Source organism: Rhinoderma darwinii, chromosome 1 (genome assembly GCF_050947455.1).
Source record: "Rhinoderma darwinii isolate aRhiDar2 chromosome 1, aRhiDar2.hap1, whole genome shotgun sequence".
Taxonomy (NCBI): domain Eukaryota; kingdom Metazoa; phylum Chordata; class Amphibia; order Anura; family Rhinodermatidae; genus Rhinoderma; species Rhinoderma darwinii.
In genome coordinates, this window is record NC_134687.1 from 480,899,372 (window position 1) to 480,919,650 (window position 20,279).

Sequence of the window (20,279 nt, forward strand, 5' to 3'; positions counted from 1 at the left end):
TAGAAACCCTTCCTAGGAAGATGAAAATCACTCTGCATTTGTGTAAAGGACTTAAAAATGTTACCAGTATATACATCCCTTATATTTCGTACCCCATATCGGATCCAAAAACTAGGAGCTAAGCCATCCGACAGGTGTGTAAGAAGTGGGTTCAACCATAAAGGCATGTTCGGCTGTACATCCGAGTAATCATATATATGTTTCCATACTTGTGATGATGCCACCTTATGTATGGGTAGCATGTCTTTATTAGTCCATGGGAGACTTTCCAGAACTGGCCACAAATGAGAAAGATGCAAATAAGTAGCTAAATGTTGTTCCCTATTTGATAAGGTCATGATCAATCCACAACTTCAAATACCTTAGTTGACCGGCCACATAGTAAAGGTATAGATCCGGCAGTGCCGCTCCCCCAGAGGTTTAGGACGCTGCAAGGTAGATAAACGAAATACAACCGTCCAAAGAAAAGTTACGACCATAAGTTTGAAAAAATACAAAACAATGCTTTATTAAGTATTACATAAAGCATATAAAATACATAGACAAACATTAAAATTAGCGGAACAACCCTCGCAGGAATACAATGGAGTCAGAACACTGAAGCAGTGGAAGAAAGTCCAGGTGGTAACATAGTGTTAGTTCTCGCGATAGCCGGGTTTGTGTTCCGCATATAGGGGCGGTCTCCACACATGAGGCACTCCCCCGTTGACTCCACAAAGGAAAAATCAAATGATCATAGGAACAAATATAACGTGGGAGGGATTCAAGGGGCTGTGTGCCGCGCCTCCCTCCACACCCTAAACTGTTTTCTGTGCGGAGACAATTCATTGGTTAGTTTATTTTGCAGGCGGGCCATCGTCTGAGTCAGTACAGCTAAGATTGGTCAACGGACTATGGAGATGTAGAAGGGCGTGTTGCATCGGTAGCTGACGATTGTTCAGCTACTATGTATCACTATGGAGTGGGCAATTATGTTACTTAGGCTACATATGTGGATGGTTAGGGAAGGGATATATAAGGGGATGTCGATTGTTGTGACGCCACCCCTGATGAAGCCTCGGTGAAACGTGCGTCGCGTCAGCAGTGGTGGGTCCGGTCTTGGTCTCTCCTCATTATTTGTCATCTACAGGTGTATGTATGCAGCCTAATACTTAGGTTTTTCTTATATTATGCTCATGTCATATGTTTCTTACTGACAATTTATTCAATTATCATTAGACTTGTTCATGTGCATACATCCTGATATTGTTTACATACGATAATATATACTGAGGACCTTGACACTTTTACCACCTGGACTTTCTTCCACTGCTTCAGTGTTCTGACTCCATTGTATTCCTGCGAGGGTTGTTCCGCTTCTTGTTTTTAATGTTTGTCTATGTATTTTATATTTTTTATGTAATATTTAATAAAGCATTATTTTGTATTTTTTCAAATTATGGTCGTGACATTTCTTTGGAATGTTATATTTTGTATTTTCACGTAGACCATGTTATCCTACGGGGATCTTGTTTGGGTTTCTAAAAGGTAGATAAACTAAGCTTAGACCGATTTTATAACCCCAAACTAATGCCGGGAATAAAGCATTAAGTGTTTTAAAAAAATGTCTCCTATATTGGTATTGCAGCATGTTCAAGAATATAGAGGCATTTCAGAAGGATTACCAATTTAATGACATTAATGCGTCCCGCCACCGCCAATTTGGTCCTCGTGTATTCCAACAAATGCAAGACAATGGAGGCATGATCCTCCCTATCGTCCCTATTAATAATAATACCCAGGTACTTAAATGAGCGCACCACCTGCAAACCCAATTCCGTTTCCGACCATCCCACTCCCTTCGATGGCATAAAAAAAAAACTCGCTCCAATTAATATGTAACCCAGAAAACGTCCAAAGTTATCCAAGACAGCAATGGCTGTTCTTAAAGAGTCCCTTGGGTGAGTCATATAAAGAATCATGTCATCAGCGTATAAACTAATCCTGTCTTCCCGTGTTCCCAGCGCTATCCCCCTGTAAGTCGGATGATTCCGTATATTAATCGCCAGGGGTTCGATAGCCATAGCGAACAGTAATGGGGAAAGGGGAAATCCCTGTCTGGTACCCATGTGTAGAGGGAAGAATGGGGACATAATACCATTAACTAGTATTTGCACCCTCAGATTTTTACGGAATGGTTATCCATTTGATGAAGGTTGGACCAAATCTGAACCTCTGCAACGTTTCCAATAGGTAGGGCCACTTGATTGAATTCAAAGCCTTGGCAGCGTCAAGAGATTCAAAAGCCCAATCAGCTTTCATAGCTGTTACAATCTGAGTGGGGACTTGAACTTTCCTAATATTTTCTGAAGTAGACTTTCCGGGCATAAAGCCCGCCTGATCAGAATGTATGATTTGCAAAAAGGCTTAATTGAGTCTATTAGCTAGTACCTTCGTAAGCAACTTGTAGTCAAGGTTTAGCAACAATATCGGACGGTAAGAGCCACATTCAATGGGGTCCTTATCCGGTTTCAATAAAACTATGATTGTGGCATCGTACATACTGTCTGGCAGTTTACCAACACTCAGAGCATGGGAGTACATCAAGCAGAGCGAGGGAATGAGATGGTCGGAGTAACGAATGTATACCTCCAGAGGAATCCCATCTGGGCCTGTAGGACATCCGCATTGGTTATATCCAATTCCAGGGCTGCTCTACCCGTATCATCAAGTTGCGGGAATGTCATGCCGTCCATATACGACATAAAGTCGAGCCATTCATATGAGGCCTTGGGGGAATACAAATCCCTATAAAATTGAACAAATCTGGCCGCTATTCTTGGACCCATTCAGCCACAGCCTGAACCTTGGCAGGGTCCATGCGGAATTCATGAGGAGTGAGGATTTGACCCAAAAATGGTATCTCTTGCACCCCAAACACACATTTTTCGGATTTAGCAAAGAGTTTGTTTTCCCGAAGGACCTGGAGCATCTTCCTGACATGCTCAATGTGGGAGGACCAGTCCTTGGAAAACACAAGTATGTCATCAAGGTACACTACAAGAAATACCCCCAGGTAGTCTCTTAAAATCTCATTTATGAAATTCTGGAAGACCGCGGGAGCATTACACAACCCAAAGGGCATGACGAGGTATTCGAAATGACCTTTTGGGCGTGTTAAACGCAGTCTTCCACTCATCCCCCTCTTTGATGTGGATAAGGTTATAAGCCCCCCGTAGATCGAACTTAGAGAACCACTGGGCCCCCTGAACCTGATTGAAGAGATCAGGAATCAAAGGAAGGGGATACTGGTTCCTTACAGTGACCTTATTCAAGTTACGGTAGTCAATGCATGGCCTAAGACCACCATCCTTCTTCCCTACGAAGAAGTCAGCACCTACCGGAGAAGTAGAGGGGCGAATGTAACCCTTGGCCAGGCATTCCTGGATATACTCTCTCATGGCTTCACGTTCGGGACAAGAGAGATTAAATATCCTACCCTTAGGGAGCTTAGCTCCTGGTACCAAATCGATTGCGCAATCGTACGCTCTATGAGGAGGTAACACTTCGAGGCCTTTTTAGAAAAAACATCAGCGAAGTCCTGAATAAACTCAGGTAGAGTGTTCACCTCCTCAGGGTGAGAAATAAAATTAACAGAAAAACATGACGTCATGCATTCATTACCCCATTTGGTAAGATCCCCAGTATTCCAGTTAAACGTGGGATTATGCATCTGCAACCAGGGTAGGCCTAAAACCAAATCAGACGATAATCCCGGCATCACCGGTACAGAGCACTACTCCAAATGCATGGAGCCAACAAGGAGTTCGAAAACAGGGGTATGCTGTGTAAAATAACCATTAGCAAGAGGAGTGGAGTCGATACCCACTACCGGGACAGGTTTAGGCAATTCAATCAATGGCATAGCTAGAGACATAGCAAATTCCACAGACATAATATTAGCAGAAGACCCTGAATCCACGAAGGCATTGACGGTAGCAGACCTACCACCAAAAGAGACCTGAAAGGGAAGCAAGATCTTATTAGGTTTCATATTCACGGGAAATACCTGTGCGCCCAAGCGACCTCCCCGATGGTCACTTAGGCGCGGAAGTTTTCCGGCTGCTTATTCTTACTCCTAGGACAGTTGTTCACTTGATGCTTGTCAACCCCACAGTAGAAGCAGAGACCATTCTTCCTGCGGAACTCTCTACGTTGTTGGGGAGACACGGAGGCCCCGAGTTGCATAGGTTCATCCGAGTCTTCCGTGGAAGAACGAAGCAACGGCACCTCGGGAGCCATCATGGGGGAGCCAGAGGAGAAGGCACAAAAACGTTCAAGTCGTCGTTCCCTGAGACGTCGGTCAAGACGTACCGCTAAATCCATTACCTGATCTAGAGAGTCAGAAGAGGGATGGCTAACTAACAGGTCCTCCAGGGCGTTCGACAGACCCAATCTAAACTGGCACCTCAAGGCAGGGTCATTCCACCGAGAAGCTACACACCAAGTCCGAACAGTACTCCTCAACGGGTCTCTTACCCTGACGTAAGGTCACCAGCTGACTCTCAGAAAAGGCAGTCTTGTCAGTCTCGTCATATATGAGCCCGAGAGCAGAAAAAAAAGGTCAACAGAGGAAAGCTAAGGGGCGTCGGGAGCCAAGGAGAAGGCCCATTCTTGGGGCCCGTCCTGGAGCCGGGACATAATTATACACACTCGCTGGCTCTCAGAACCTGAGGAGTGGGGCTTTAGATGGAAATAGAGCCTACAACTCTCCCGAAAGGAGAAAAAAGTCTTCCGGTCCCCTGAGAACCGGTCAGGCAACTTGAGGTGGGGTTCAAGAGGTAAGGTGGGGGACACTACCAGGGTAGCATCATGCAGGTTGCCCCTCTGAGTCAGGGCTTGGACCTGTAGGGAGAGGCCCTGCATTTGCTGAGCCAGGGTCTCAAGGGGGTCCATACTTGTGTCAGGGACCAGGGTAGAAAAGGTATATGGGCCTTTGATTATGTAATGATGGGGTAGGGAGACAGACAGGTGAACCCTAATCTACCCGCCACTCAGTCCCTGCCTACTTGCAACGGCCCGTCCTAGGCGACGGCGTACAACTGGGCGACAGTCCCTACTCTCACTATGTGCACGACAGACAGACAAGGGTACAAAGAAGCTAAGGGAAAAGGGGCAGATGCCTACGGCAACACCGTGAGCTATAAGAGTAGTGAACGAGCCGAGTCAAACCAGGAGTGTACGAGGTACCAAACGCAGAGCAAGAGAGTAGTCAGTAAAGCCAGGGTCAATATGAAGCAGAGGTACAAATAGTACAAGCAGCAGCAGCAGCAGAGCCAGGAAACAAGCAGAATCACAGGCAAAGGAGAAGCAGGAAATGAAGGTATAAATAGACAGAGGGCGGAAGCTAGCTCAGTCTGGTCAGGCTGTGATAGGCTCTCCCACTCCTCAGCCTCCCAGCCTGAGTGGTGGACGAAGGAGTCACTCTATCAGACTTAGGAGCAGGTGCAGACTGAGTAACCACGGGCGTCGACACAGAAGCTGTGTCTGGCAGATCCTTTACAGAATAAAGGAGAAAAAGCGCCCCAACATTTGTAAAACAATTTCTCCAGTGTACGATAATACCCCATATATGGTCATAAACTGCTGTTTGGACACACCGCAGTGCTCAGAAGGGAAGGAGCGTCATTTGGCTTTTGGAGTTCAAATTTTGCTGGAATGGTTTTTGGCTGCTCTGTTGCATTTGCAAAGCCCTGTGGGACCAAAACATTGGAAATAAAGACACATGTTTTTTCCAAGTACGATAATACCTCATATGTGGTCATAAACTGCTGTTTGCCTGGGATTTTTACGGTGACTTGTAGGGTTCAGTTTGGCACAATGTGTAGGTATACGATATGAAAAAGAGATTCCCAATGAACGGTGCTGATCCTCCCAGAAGAACAAGTAGTGGAGAACCGACAAGCTCCTTCTGTCCGGAGCCGCTAGTCAGGTTTCAATGATAAACTGCTGTTTGGACATGCGACAGGGCTCACAATGGCAGGAGAGCTGTTTGGTATGCAGATTTTGCTGGAATGTTTTTTGGGTGCCATGTCGCATTTGCAGAGCCCACGAGGTACCAGTACAGTAGAAACCCCTGAGAAGTAACTCCATTTTGGAAACTACACCACTCAGGGCATTCATTTAGTGAAGTAGTGAACATTTTTACCCCATAGGTGTCTCATAGATTTTATTAGAATTAGGTAGTGAAAATGAATTTCTTTCCAAAACTATGTTTTAGCTTCCAATCTTTCATTTTTACAAGCGGTAATAGGAGAAGAAAACACCACACAATTTGTTACTCAAGATCTCCCGAGTACGGCATTAACCCATGTGTGGCCCTAAACTGCTGTTTTGGCACACAGCAGGGCGCAGAAGGGAAGGGTGCCATTTGACTTTTTGAGTGCAGATTTTGCTGGATTGGTGTTCGGGCAACATGTCGCATTTGCAAAGCCCATAAAGTACCAGAGTATAGTGGAAAGCATTTATTAAGGGGTGCAGTGGATATTTTGACCCAATATTACTCTTTTGCTAGAAAATAATGCACAGTGAATTTTCCACTGATATGCCATTTTTGTGCACAATACTCTGTTCCCAGCTCTTGCCACTGAAGACAAATACCTTATAAACTGTTAAGAGGGTTCTCCCGGGTATGGGAATTACATACGTAGACGTAAACTGCTGTTTGGGCACACTGTAGGGCTCAGAAGAGAGGGAGCGTTATTTGGCTTTTGGAGCGCATATTTTGGTTGGTAGTAGTTCTGTTTGGGGTATTACTGGTATTTCAGATTATAATGTGGGGGCATATGTAGGCTGTACGGAGTACATCAGGGTATAATAAGATGGTACAATAATGGGGTAAATAAATACTAATCCACAGATGTGTGGCCAGTGTCGCACTGATAAATCGTGCACAAGCTTATCGCCTCTTTTGGAAGACACTCTGCACATTTTGTGTCGCCATATTCTGAGAGACAGAACTGAGAGCTTATTTTTTGTGGGGCAATATGTCGTTTTTATCAGTACTATTTTGGGGTACATGCAACTTTTTGTTCACTTTTTATTGTATTTTTTGAGAGGCATGGTGACCAAAAAACAGCAATTCTGATGATTGTTTTTAATTTTAATTTTTTTTATGCCGTTCATCGTGCGCTATAAAGGACATATTTACTTGTATCTTTGGGTCGATACTATTACAGCGATCCCAAATGCGTATTTTAATGTTTTATGGCATTTGCACAATAAAATCACTTTTCTTACAAAATAATTTTGTTTTTGTGTTGCCATATTGTAAGAGCCATAACTTTTTTATTTTATCATCAAGAAAGCTGTGTAAGGGTTTGTTTTTTGCAGAACAAACTATTGTTTTTATTGGTACATGCGACTTTTTGATCCTTCTTTTGTTCAATTTTTTGGGAGGTGATGTGACCAAAAAATAGCGATTCTGGTATTGTTTTTTATTTTTGCGGCGTTCACTGCGCAGGATTAATAACATAATATTTTTATAGTTCAGGCCGTTACAGAGGCGGCGATATCAATTTATGTATAGTTTACTTTTTTTTTTTCTAGTAGAGGACTTACTAAGGGAAAAAGGGAGATTTTTAATTTTATTACTTTATTTATTTTTAAATCAACTTTTTTTTTTTTTTTTTTTTTTTTTTTTTAGTCCCAACAGGGACTTGAAGTCCAACTGTCCGGTAAATTTGGTATCGCTGTAATAGTATCAACCGGAATAAAGTTAACATGTCATTTTTACCACACCATGAACCCCGTAAAAACAAAACTCCAAAAACTATGGAGCAATCGCTGTTTTTTTCCCATTCGACACAGAATTTTTTTCCGTTTCCCAGTACACTAAATGGTGCTGAAAAACTATTACTCGTCCCGAAAAAACTCCCTCATAGGAATATGTTGACGGAAAAAGAAAAAAGTTATGGCTTTTAGGAGGCGTGGAGGAAAAAGTAAAAATGGAAAATTGCTGCGCCGCCCCTGGTAAATATATCTTTAAAGTGACGGGAACTTTTTTTAAAAAAAATATATACAGTGCCCACCAAAAGTTCCGGAACACAGTCATAACTTTTGAACGGCTCGAGGTAGAGGGTTGAAATTTGGTGGAATTTAATGGGGTCATAAAATCTACCAGTTAACGCCCAAAAAAACACCCCACCCAGCATATCTTTAATGGCACAGGAGGGGGTCGAGTGGGGGCTCATTTGAAAGCTATTTTCAATACAAAACGATGCTGCAAATGATTTTGATAGGATTTTTTTTCGTTGAGATATTTAACGTTAAAGTTATCATATTCATTATAGGCTACCGCCGGTGTTAGCATTACCCAAAATGTACCGCGCAGGTAAAATCCTAAATGTGTGTGTCTGAGCTTGGGAATGTCACATCTAGGTGACTTTAAATTTACGTATTATTAGAATCGGCCTCGGCGATACAAAATGGACCTTGTCTACGAGTGTAACATGATGTAATGTGTACACATTTCGGTAGTCGCTTGTGAATTTCAGAGTAATTTTAATTTTTTGTACATTTCTATTGTCATATCACAAAATGCATTTGATCAAAACGGAAAGGATTACTTTATTAATGATGAGAGGGTATGGCGAAGAAAAAATAAGATCCTATCGAGAAGTAGCGGCTTTATTCAATGCCATTTATCCTATGCGTGATCCAATTTCATTGACAATTGTTAAAAGAACTGTTCATCGTTTTGAAATAACCGGTTCAATTAAAGACGCACCAAGATCCAGAAGACCCAAACATGCTAGTGATGAAAAAGCTTTAGATGTTCTGCTCACTGTACATGATAATCCTCATACATCTTTCTCGACTGGAGCACAACAAGCGACAACCGAAATGTGTACACATGAAGTCATATTACAATCGTAGACCAGATCCATTTTGTATCGCCGAGGCCGATTGTAATACTACATCATTTAAAGTCATCTTGATGTGACATTCCCAAGCTCACACACACATTTAGGATTCTACCCATGTGGCACATTTTGGGTAATGCTAACACCGGCGGTTGCCGATAATGAAGATGATAACTTTAACGTTAAATATCTCAGCGAAAAACAATCCTATCTCAAAATCGTTTGCAGCATCGTTTTTTATTGAAAAGAGCTTTCAAATGAGCCCCCACTCAACCCCCCCCCCTCCTCCCGTGCCATTTAAGATTTTGCTGGGTGGGGTGTTTTTTTTTTGGCGTTAACTGGTAGATTTTATGACCCCATTAAATCCCACCAAATTTCAACCCTCTACCTCGAGCCATTCAAAAGTCATGAGGGTGTTCCGGAACTTTTGGCGGGCACTGTATTGAGCTTCAACTGTTCTTGTATAGCGTGCCCAAAAAATAAAAATAAAATATGAAGTATTGCCATGCAAACAAGTAAGTAAATTAAAACAATCCCTTATCATTTATGAACACCAGCCTGGGGGGGGGGGCACGAAGGAGAGAGCACGGCTACTGAACACCAGCTTGGGGGGCTGCACACAGAAGAGAGAGCGACTACTGAGCACCAGCTTGGGGGGGCTGCACACAGGAGAGAGCAAGGCCACTGAACACCAGCTTGGGGGGGGGGGGCTGCATGAAGGAGAGCGCACGGCTACTGAACACCAGCTTGGGGGGGCTGCACACAGGAGAGATCATGGCTACTGAACACCAGCTTGGGGGGGGCTGCATGAAGGAGAGCGCACGGCTACTGAACACCAGCTTGGGGGGGGCTGCACGCAGAAGAGAGAGAGCAGTTACTGAACACCAGCTTGAGTGGTCTGCACATAGAAGAGAGAGTGGCTACTGAACACCAGCTTGAGGGGGCTGCACGCAGAAGAGAGAGCAGCTACTGAACACCAGCTTGAGGGGGCTGCACATAGAAGAGAGAGTGGCTACTGAACACCAGCTTGAGGGGGCTGCACATAGAAGAGAGAGTGGCTTCTGAACACCAGCTTGAGGGGGCTGCACATAGAAGAGAGAGTGGCTACTGAACACCAGCTTGAGGGGGCTGCACATAGAAGAGAGAGTGGCTTCTGAACACCAGCTTGAGGGGGTTGCACATAGAAGAGAGAGTGGCTACTGAACACCAGCTTGAGGGGGCTGCACATAGAAGAGAGAGTGGCTACTGAACACCAGCTTGAGGGGGCTGCACATAAAAGAGAGAGCAGCTACTGAACACCAGCTTGAGGGGGCTGCACATAGAAGAGAGAGTGGCTTCTGAACACCAGCTTGAGGGTGTTGCACATAGAAGAGAGAGTGGCTACTGAACACCAGCTTGAGGGGGCTGCACATAGAAGAGAGAGTGGCTACTGAACACCAGCTTGAGGGGGCTGCACATAAAAGAGAGAGCAGCTACTGAACACCAGCTTGAGGGGGCTGCACATAGAAGAGAGAGTGGCTTCTGAACACCAGCTTGAGGGTGTTGCACATAGAAGAGAGAGTGGCTACTGAACACCAGCTTGAGGGGGCTGCACACATAAGAGAGTACGGCTACTGAATACCAGCTTGGGGGGCTGCACACAGGAGAAAGCACGGCTACTGAACACCAGCTTGGGGGGCCGCACACAGGAGAGAGCAAGGCTACTGAACACCAGCTTGCGGGGGCTGCAAACAGGAGATTTTATATATATATATATATATATATATATATATATATATATATATATATATAATCATGCGTTTGTGTGTATGTATATGTATGTATATATATATATATATATATATATATATATATATATATATATATATATATATGTAGCAGAAAAAGAATGGCGACAGCACACTGCGACACTAATGCCACCTAAACCACTAAATATAAATAAATATGCACTAAAGCTAAATCTACTTATAATAGGGAGGTTCTTAGTGCACATTTTGATCAAAAAGTGTTTGCCCACCTGCCACGACAAGGCGACCTCTGTAAGGTGGGAACCTACGCTGCACATACACCCAGAACTGGGACTAAGCCTACATATATACCTGGGGATGGTGGGATCCAGCATTGAACTAATTAAAATCACCCAGGGCAGAATGGGAGGAGTGCAAGAACAAAGAATGGAGGCAGTCACTAACCCCACATATATGGATCACATAAACAACAACAATTTGAACAGCACATTCCAACTAAATGATATAAAATGTGTATGCAGGTGCAGGACACCTGTGACTGCAAATATACAGCAGAAAAAGAATGGCGATATATATATATATATATATATATATATATATAATGTGTGTATAAAAAAAAAGGCAGAGGATTGGAGCAGCACTGTGAACAAATGCCTGACTAGGCTGGTGCAAAGCTTCAAAAATAAAGGAGTGACCTCTCCTTATGTGTTAGATATCCAAAAAAGAGAACGTGAAGCAGCACTCAAATACAGTGAATTTATTCATCCAACATGGATATATATGTATATGTGTATGTGTGTGTGTATATATATATATATATATATATATATATATATATATATATATATATAATATAATATAAAATTACTTAACTTACAATTATTTTCCATTTAGCTAAATCTATACTCTTTTCTTCATAGGTCGCCCACCTCCCAGGGGAACAAAAGCAGCTATTGATGGGGGTTCACAAGCCAAGGGACCCATTGAGCGTGTCTACCAGGAAATTGCTATTTTGAAGAAACTTGATCATCCCAATGTTGTTAAGTTGATCGAGGTAATTGTAATGGTCTTTGATATGATATATATTGCAGATTGTGATATCTACCTATCATCAAACTTACTAAACTTGCTGATATGTAGCACCTATTGAAAAATTCAGAGAGATAGAAATATAAATTAAAGTGTTTGTTCCTACAACCAATCTAGGTGTAGTTTTTATTTCTAAAGGGCTTCTAAAAAATAAGAGCTGTTACCTGATTGATTACGATGAGCAATGACTTCCATCTTTTCAGCACTAGTTTTGATAAATCTTCCCTTACAATAAACTACATTTACAAATGACTGTTTTTTTTAATCAGAGGAAATGCCAAATTGTCAATCTCTGCGCTCTAGTATTTTGAGATTCCAGCGCTGCACTGGACCAAGTACCAGATTTTGAGGCTTTCTGGATTATAGGGTATCAGATTAAAGGAACATATACATGTATACTCCAAACGAAAAGAGGGATAGTGGAGCAGATCCCCCCCCCCAAAGGAAACCCTTTAAACATCCAACCCACCCAATGAAGATAAGATTTACCATATCCGATCTCTTTATATCATAAAATGTTGTTAAATCTTTGCAAGCATGGATTCAGCAGCAGATCACGTAATATTTCTGCTACGTTTATGATGTGACATGATAGAAGGCTATAATAATGATCATAATTCTATTTTCATGATGGAATGTATTTGAGCCAGAGGATTTTGCTTTCCCCCTATTGCTGTCAGTGGGGGCTGCAGTGCACATGTTGCCCCTGTAGCACTAGAGGACTTTTGGGGTTAATTAGAAATGTTATAGAGACCACTACAGTAGATCCTGCATCCGTTCCCTTGGAAACGTGCAAACTGGATGAGCTCTATGCAAAGTCGGAATAAGTGAAGCCTGATTAGCCTTGTTTTACCAGAGAGCTGTATATTCCCAAGTGCAACAGAACATAAAAAACGGCCTCATTGTTTTACAGACGCGGACTTAAATATGCCGGTTACAATTCACCTCAAGGATTAAAAGAAGCTCGTGACTGTGTCCAAACTCATTATTAAACCTAGTGCAGCCAGAAAGTGTATCTAAGCCCCCTTCCACACCATATATTTTTTCTTTAGGCCTTTGGATCCACTCCGGCTGGCAAGGTGCAGTTCTATGCCCCTCACCCAATTTCTTCTATTTTTGCTAATTTATCCCGTTTTAATGTTTCAGATCATCTAACTAATTGTAACATAAGATAAAGACAACACAAGTAAACACAAAATGCAGCTTTTAACCCCTTCCCGCCGCAGCCCTTTTTCAGATTTTCATTTTTGTTTTTTCCTCCCCACTTTCCAAAAGCCATAACATCTTTATTTTTCCGTCGATATAGTACTATGAGGGCTTGATTTTTGCGGGACAAGTTGTAGTTTTTCGTAGCACCATTTATTTTGCCATATAATGTACTTGTGGGGTAGAAAATGAAAAAAGCAGCGATTCCTCCATGGTTTTTTGCGCGCCGTTTTTACGGTATTCACTGTGCTATTAAAACAACATGTTAACTTTATTCTGTGGGTCAATACGATTACGGCGATACCAAATATATATAGTTTTTTCTATATTTTACTACTTTTACAAGTAAAAACCTAATTGTAAAAAAGAAAATGTATTTTGCGTCGCCAAATTCCGAGAGCCATAACTTTTTTTTATTTTTCCGTCGATTAAGTGGTATGAGGGCTTATTTTTTGCAGGATAAACTGTAGTTTTTAATAATACCATTTTGGTGTAAATGCAATGTTTTGATCACTTTTTATTTCATTTTACGTGGGAGATGAGGTGACCAAAAAATAGACATTCTGGCGTTTACAATTTTTTTTTTTTTTTACGGCATTCACCGTGCCGGTTGAATAATGATATATTGTAATAGTTCAGACTTTTACGGAAGCGGCGATGCCAATTATGTTTATTTATTTTTTTACTATGCTCTGGGGGGAAAATGGGAAAAGGTTGTTTTTTTTTTAACTTTTAATTTTTGTATTTTTTTTTTTTTTTTACACAAAGAAAAACTTTATTTAACACATTTTTACTTTTTTTTATTAGTCCCCCCTAAGGGACTTCAACCAGTGATCGTTAGATCGCTTGCACAATATACTGCAATACTAATGTATTGCAGTATATTGTTATTCTGACAGGCATCTAATAAGCCCTGCCGGAAACATGGCTTAATAGGTGCACAAAGCTGGCGCACCTTGGGGCCTTCATTAGGCCCCCAGGCAGCCATAGCAACCATCCCCCCCCACCCCCCGCGATTGCGTTGCGATGAGTTGTTAAAGGGGGTCGCCCCGACTTTCTAACGATTTAAATGCTGCGGTCGCTATTGACCGCAGCATTTAACGAGTTAAACGAGCGGGATCGCGTTCGAGCGCGATGACGCTCGTTACTCTGAAGTGTCGGCTGTAACAAACAGCCGACACCTGCATCGTATGGAGCGGGTTCACTCCGTGATCCCGTTCCATACTTCCCCTACCCGACTTTGGCGTATGGATACGTCAAATGTCGGGAAGGGGTTAAAAGATCATTCCATTTATTGACGATAAAGATTTATTCAAAACATGTATCACCAATGTGAAAAAGTAATTGCCCCCAAACCTAATAACTGGTTAGGCCACCCTTGGCAGTTACAACCGCAATCAAACGTTTGCGATAACTTGCAATGAGTTTTTCGCTGTGGAGGAATTTTGTCCCACTCTTCTTTGCAGAATTGTTTTAATTCGGATACATTGGAGGGTTTTCTTGCATGAATTGCCCGTTTCAGGTCTTGCCTCTCAATTGGATTTAATTCAGGACTTTGACTTGACCATTCTAAAACCTAATTTTATTTCTATTGAGCCATTCAGAGGTGGACTTGCTTGTGTGCTTCGGCTCATGTTCCTGCTGCATAACCCAACTGCACTCGAGCTTTAGGTCAAGAACTGACGGGTGGACATTCTCCTTCAGACTTTTCTGATAGAGAGTAGAATTCATGGTTCCATCAATTATGACAAGTCGTCCAAGTTCTGCAGAAACAAAGCAGCTCCGGACCATCACACTACAACCACAATGTTTTGATATTTATTGGCAAATGCGAGATGAGCCTTTGTGTTCTTTTTGGTCAGTAGTGGTTTGCGCCTTGCAACTTATCTATAGATGCCATGTTGGCACAGTGTCTTTCTTATTGTGGAATTTACCTAAACTGAGGCAATTGTGGCCTACCGCTCTTTGGATGGTTGCCTGGGCTATTTTGTGACGACCTGGATGAGTCGATGATGCGCTCTTTGTGTAACTTTGGTAGGCCGGCCACTCTGGGAAAGGTTCACCACTGTTTTCTCCATTTGAAGATAATGGCTCTCACTATGGTTCGCTGAAGTCCCAGAGTCTTTGCATAACTTTGTCATCTGTATTTGAATCTCTTTGGACGTGGCATCATGTGCTGCTTTTTGAGACCCTTTAATCTGCTTCACATTGCCAGATAGGTTGATGTTTAGATTCAACAGGTCTGGCAGTAATAGTGCCTGGTTGTGGCTAGTGAAATTAAACCCAATTGTCAATTGAATTTGGTTAACTGATTTATTTAATAGCTGGGGGGGGGGCATTTACTTTTTCACATAGAGCCAGGTAGGGTCGAACAGCATTTTTTTCTTGAAGGAATGAATGAATCTGAAACATTCAAGTCTGACAAATATGTACAAATATAAGAAATTGCGAAAGGGGTAAAAGCTTTACTATTACATTGCAGTGCAGGAACAGGTTAAATTAAAGTAAAAGTGAATGAAAAAATAAATACCTTTTTGACAAAGTTTTTGGAAAGAATGGCCTTTACATAGCCTAGAGATAAAAATGTTGTAAAAGTGAGCTAAACTGTGTTGTTTTGCATCTTATCTGTCCCTCGGCATGCCTTCTGAACTGCATGTTTTCTCTCTTAGTCCCTGCTGAGTGGACATGCTTTTCCGGGTGTGATGCTAGTGCTTTGCTCTGTTTTCTGAGTCTATCAGATGTCTTCTCACATCTGTTAGCCCTCCCCTCTCTTGGCATGAAGTCTATAAGGCATTATTCAGTCGAACAATGTTCACCTCTGCGTGCTATCCGAGTATATAATGGACAGCAAAATGGCTGAACACTGATACATTAAAGTCAATGGGCCACTTCAAATGTCTGATTTTCTGCACTGACCGTTGGTCCATGCAGAGAAAATTGCAGCTTGCACTACTTCGGTCACACTGATGCCATCCGAGTACAGTCAGTTTTTCACTGAAGGGTTGCTAGCAGATGCTGGAAAAAAAAGCAAAAAGTACTGTCGGAGCAGCATCAGTTTTTCACGCACAGATCGCTGATGCTACACAGACTGAAAAAAACGGACACACTGTACGCACACTAGCCCAATCCTGATTGAACTCTGATGTAAAATCGTTAATTTTTCCCTGTAATGACGAGTTTTACATTGTTTTTCTGAATAAGGCCTAACAGACCCAGAGAGGGAAACTGCAGCTGCATCTCCCTTCTCCCCCTTCTTTGTCTTCTATTCACTGTATTACTTTATTTATTTGGGGACCGAGGAGGATTATAAAGAGCCTGCAGGAAGGAAAAGGGGATATACCAGCTGCTGGAAGCCACTTTTATCATATATGGAAAAAATATATATACATACATATACCATTAATCCTGCAGAGCTGCTCTTTGGTTCGAGAAAGGAACATCGCTGGTGACCTGAAACCACCCTCTGGACAAGGGAACTAGCAAAACAAATTCCTTGATCTTTGTGAGTGTGACATGGGGAGCAAATGAGATATTGGACTTGACTGTAATCACACATGAGGTTTTGAGTACAGTTAGGCTGTAATAATTTTGTGCCACAAGTGACTTAGATCTAAGAAACTTTAATTTGTTCTATCACTTTTTTTTGTTAGCTGTCATTCATGGTAACACATCTTAAACTATAAAGACTATTGTGTTTAATAGAGGAAGTGAACTAGTATGCAAACGTTTGTGAAATAACATATCAAACCATGCATATTCTAAACTTCACTTTTAGAATCTGTCAATGCCAACAGATGCCTGAAGGGACTTTTTCTCTGTTTATATATGATCATGACCCGTGCCTTAGCTTGTGGCTCCCACTGACTCTCATAAAAGGCACAATTGTACAATCTTTGAAGTGAAGCTCAACCTTGAATTCTGTAAAGACTATAGTAGGTTACTAAAAAGTCCCCTATTTGGACTAAAATATGTCAATAAAAATATAATTAGCATGATTAAAAAATAAAACCATCATATATAACCTTTACTTTTTACATTCTTCCCATAAAACATTTATATGAATTAAACACTAACTTATATGTACCCCAAAATGACAATGGCAGTTTATTCTACAAAAACTGACTTTTGTAATAAATTGCCAGCGATGACGGTCAGGGTCTGTAATGGCCTCCATGGTATCAAAATGTGCCAGTGTTGACAATAGCAACCAATCAGGTTTTTCACATAATTTTTCTAGAGCATTTTTTTAAACATTTTTTTTTTCTACCCTCCTCCGTTATTTAGATATCGGTGCCGTTATATTTGGCGCCCGATATTTAAATTACCCCCTGAACAGTCGATGGGGCGTGTACTGGCAAGGGGGTGTGTTACTATGGCTGTGACACTGTCCAATCAGATATGGACAGTGTTACAGCAAGATAGAGGAGAGAGTGTGCGCGAGCGCGCTCGCACGCTCTCTTCAGCTTTCAAGATCAGTCTTCTGCCGAACTGGCAAGGAGGCGTGTCACTGCTACGGACAGTGTAAGAGCTGGGGAGCGCTTGCACTGTCTGTAGCAGAGACACGCCCCCTTGCCAGTTCGGCAGACAATGTCTAAGACTGATCTCTTGCATGAGCTGAAGAGATGAGATCGCGCTCTCCTCTCCACAGCTCTTACACTGTCCGTAGCAGTGACACGCCCCCTTGCCAATTCGGCAGAAGACTGATCTTGAAAGCTGAAGAGTGAAAGCGTGTGCGCGCTCGCGCACTCTCTTTCCTCTATCATCGCTCTTGCTGTAACACTGTCCATATCTGATTGGACAGTGTCACAGCTATAGTAACACGCCCCCTTGCCAGTACACGCCTCATTAACAGTTCAGGGGGTTATTTAAATATCGGGCGCCAAATATAACGGCACCGATATCTAAATAACGGAGGAGGGTATAAAAAGAATTTAAAGTGCCCAAGGGTTTGTGCAGCCCTCCCCATTACATGCTGCACATGTATGGGGAGGTGAAAGGTTCTCTTTAAAGGCGGTTTACACCGGCAATTGTTACGAATTATGATCATAACGTTAATTGTCCAGTGTAAATAAAGATCAATGATGGCTATTTTATTCTACAGAAGCATGACAAAAAAATACATGTTTTTATGCATTTTCATTTAACACTTTATGCAGTCTGCTTCATTCTTTTTAAACCTGTGTCTATGTAAAAATCTATTGAGGAAGTCTAAAAATTATGTCCCTGTTCAGTTTTTTTGGCCGGCTTGGAGAACAATTTGACAATTTGCCCTTGTGTAAACATTTCAGATCATTGATAGCAGTTACATTCACCACAGCGGAGGATGTGTCAGCCAGCGCTCACATGATTAAAAAGGAAGAAGATAAATGACATTCTCAGGCAACAGCCTCTCAGACTAGCTACTTACTTGGCGGCTGAGGTGGAAACTGTACAAATGTGTGATATAAAGCAAACCTGAAGCACATGAAGTCCTGACGTACAGTATTTAATTGTTTCATCTACTGTGAATCAAATAAATATATTTGTATCCCTCCCCCTGCACAGCTCTCAATGATCTATGCAGGAAAAAGAAGCAGAACATAAAAAGCCTGAGAGAAAATACCCTGTTACAGCAGGACCATGTTGGGGGATTGGAGAGTTAACCCTGAACCGCAGGTGGAAATAAACCTCTTCACTACCCTAGACCACTAGGGATTCTGGCATTAAGTTTTTCACTACACTAGACCACCAGGAATGTTGGCATTTACCCTTAACTACCGCAGACCACTCTGGATAATACCGTTAACCTTCTCTCCCATAGACCATCAAGGATAACAATGCATTAGCCTCTAAGCCACCTTAGACCACCAGGGATGTTATCCAATAATCCCCAGGCCACCTTAGAAATTTTCACCATTAGATTTTAATTCCCTTCAGACCACCAGCAATATTGAGTATTCACCTTTAAGCCACTCTTATTAGTCAGTACACGCAGAACATTAAAGAAAACCTGTCCCCTCTCCATCTTTTCTTAGAACTCTGTGTTGTGCCGTTCTTCTGTTATTCCTACTAGAAATGTAGTAATAAATTGACAACTGGGTGTTACTAGTTGGGGGAGTGTCCCTACAGAGTCTGACTGACACTGTCCAATTAGTGCTGACAGAGTGACCCTGTCTAGAGACACGCCTCTCTAAAAAAGGGGACTGCTAACACCCAGTTGTCAATCTATTCTTACATTTCTAGTAGGAATAACAGAAGAATGGCAAAGCACAGAGGTCTAAGAACATACTCTTCAGATTTGTTATATTATGGGGAATGCAAGTATTTACTAAAGCAGACATGTTAGGAGAGGTGACAGATCCTCCTTAAAGAGGACATGTCACTAGATCATATAAGTTGAACTCTTTAACTCACCTGAATAGCATTGTCTCCCTGATTCCAGCGCTGTTTCTTTTTTTTCCTGGACCTCCCCGTTCCACAGATATGGTCCAATTTTGTGTTGGCTCCCTATATGCTAATTTGCCGTAGTTTGTCACTGGGGTGTGAACTACCCTCGTTCTCCTGAGGTGGAGCTAGCTTCCCTGCCTCTGATGCTAACCAATCAGTGTGAGGCAGCTCAAGGGTAGTTTACGCCTTGTTGGCTAACTACAGAAAATTAGCATACAGGGGCTCATATCTCTGGGGTCCAGGTAAAAAACAAAACTAAAAAAAAATCACTGGAATCAGGGAGGCGGCGCTATTCAGATCAGTTAACCAGTTCAATCTATGTGACCTAGAGATAGATCTTCTTTAACCCTTCAGTTCAGTAGTTTTACTGGTTGTCTAAATATTCATATAGCATAGTGGGTGGCCCTGAGTGGAAAGTAGTCACCAGCGTGTTAAAGACTGGTATCATGTTATACAGTGGTTTGGATACAGTTACTATTGGAAAAGGTGATGCAACCAGTTAAAGGGCGTCTGTCACTATTCCCCCCCCCCCTCCAGCCGCTTACACTGTTGGTCTGGTATTGTGAAAAGCATTGCCCACATACTTTTATTACATGTTTTTGCAAAACGTCAAAAATCAACTTGAATGCCTCCACCCGCCTTATGAACAAAGAGTCCAGGACCGGGAAGTTTCCTGCACTTTTTTTTTTTTACGTCTCTCCGTTCCCTCCCTGGATGAAGCGCCTGATGGCGCAGTAGCGTGGCAAAGACCTCAGCGAAGTATAGAGTGGAGGGAACGGGGAGGCGTTAAAAAGAAAAGTTCAGGACACTTCCTGGTACGGAGGACACTTCTTTTTCACACAAGTTATATTGGTGTTAGGTTACTTATGTAAATTCAGTAATAGTTCCGTATCTGCGGTTATGTGGT

At 42.2% G+C, this 20,279-nt stretch overlaps 1 protein-coding gene across 5 annotated transcripts in view; it reads left to right on the forward strand.

Moving 5' to 3' along the window:
- CAMKK2 (calcium/calmodulin dependent protein kinase kinase 2) overlaps positions 1-20,279 on the forward strand; it is a 111,051-nt gene that overhangs the window by 64,462 nt on the left and 26,310 nt on the right. For all 5 annotated transcript variants that reach the window (XM_075834478.1, XM_075834453.1, XM_075834460.1 and 2 more), the window contains exon 6: positions 11,572-11,705. In XM_075834478.1, coding sequence (XP_075690593.1) covers positions 11,572-11,705 — 134 coding nt within the window. The remainder of the gene's footprint in view (positions 1-11,571; positions 11,706-20,279) is intronic.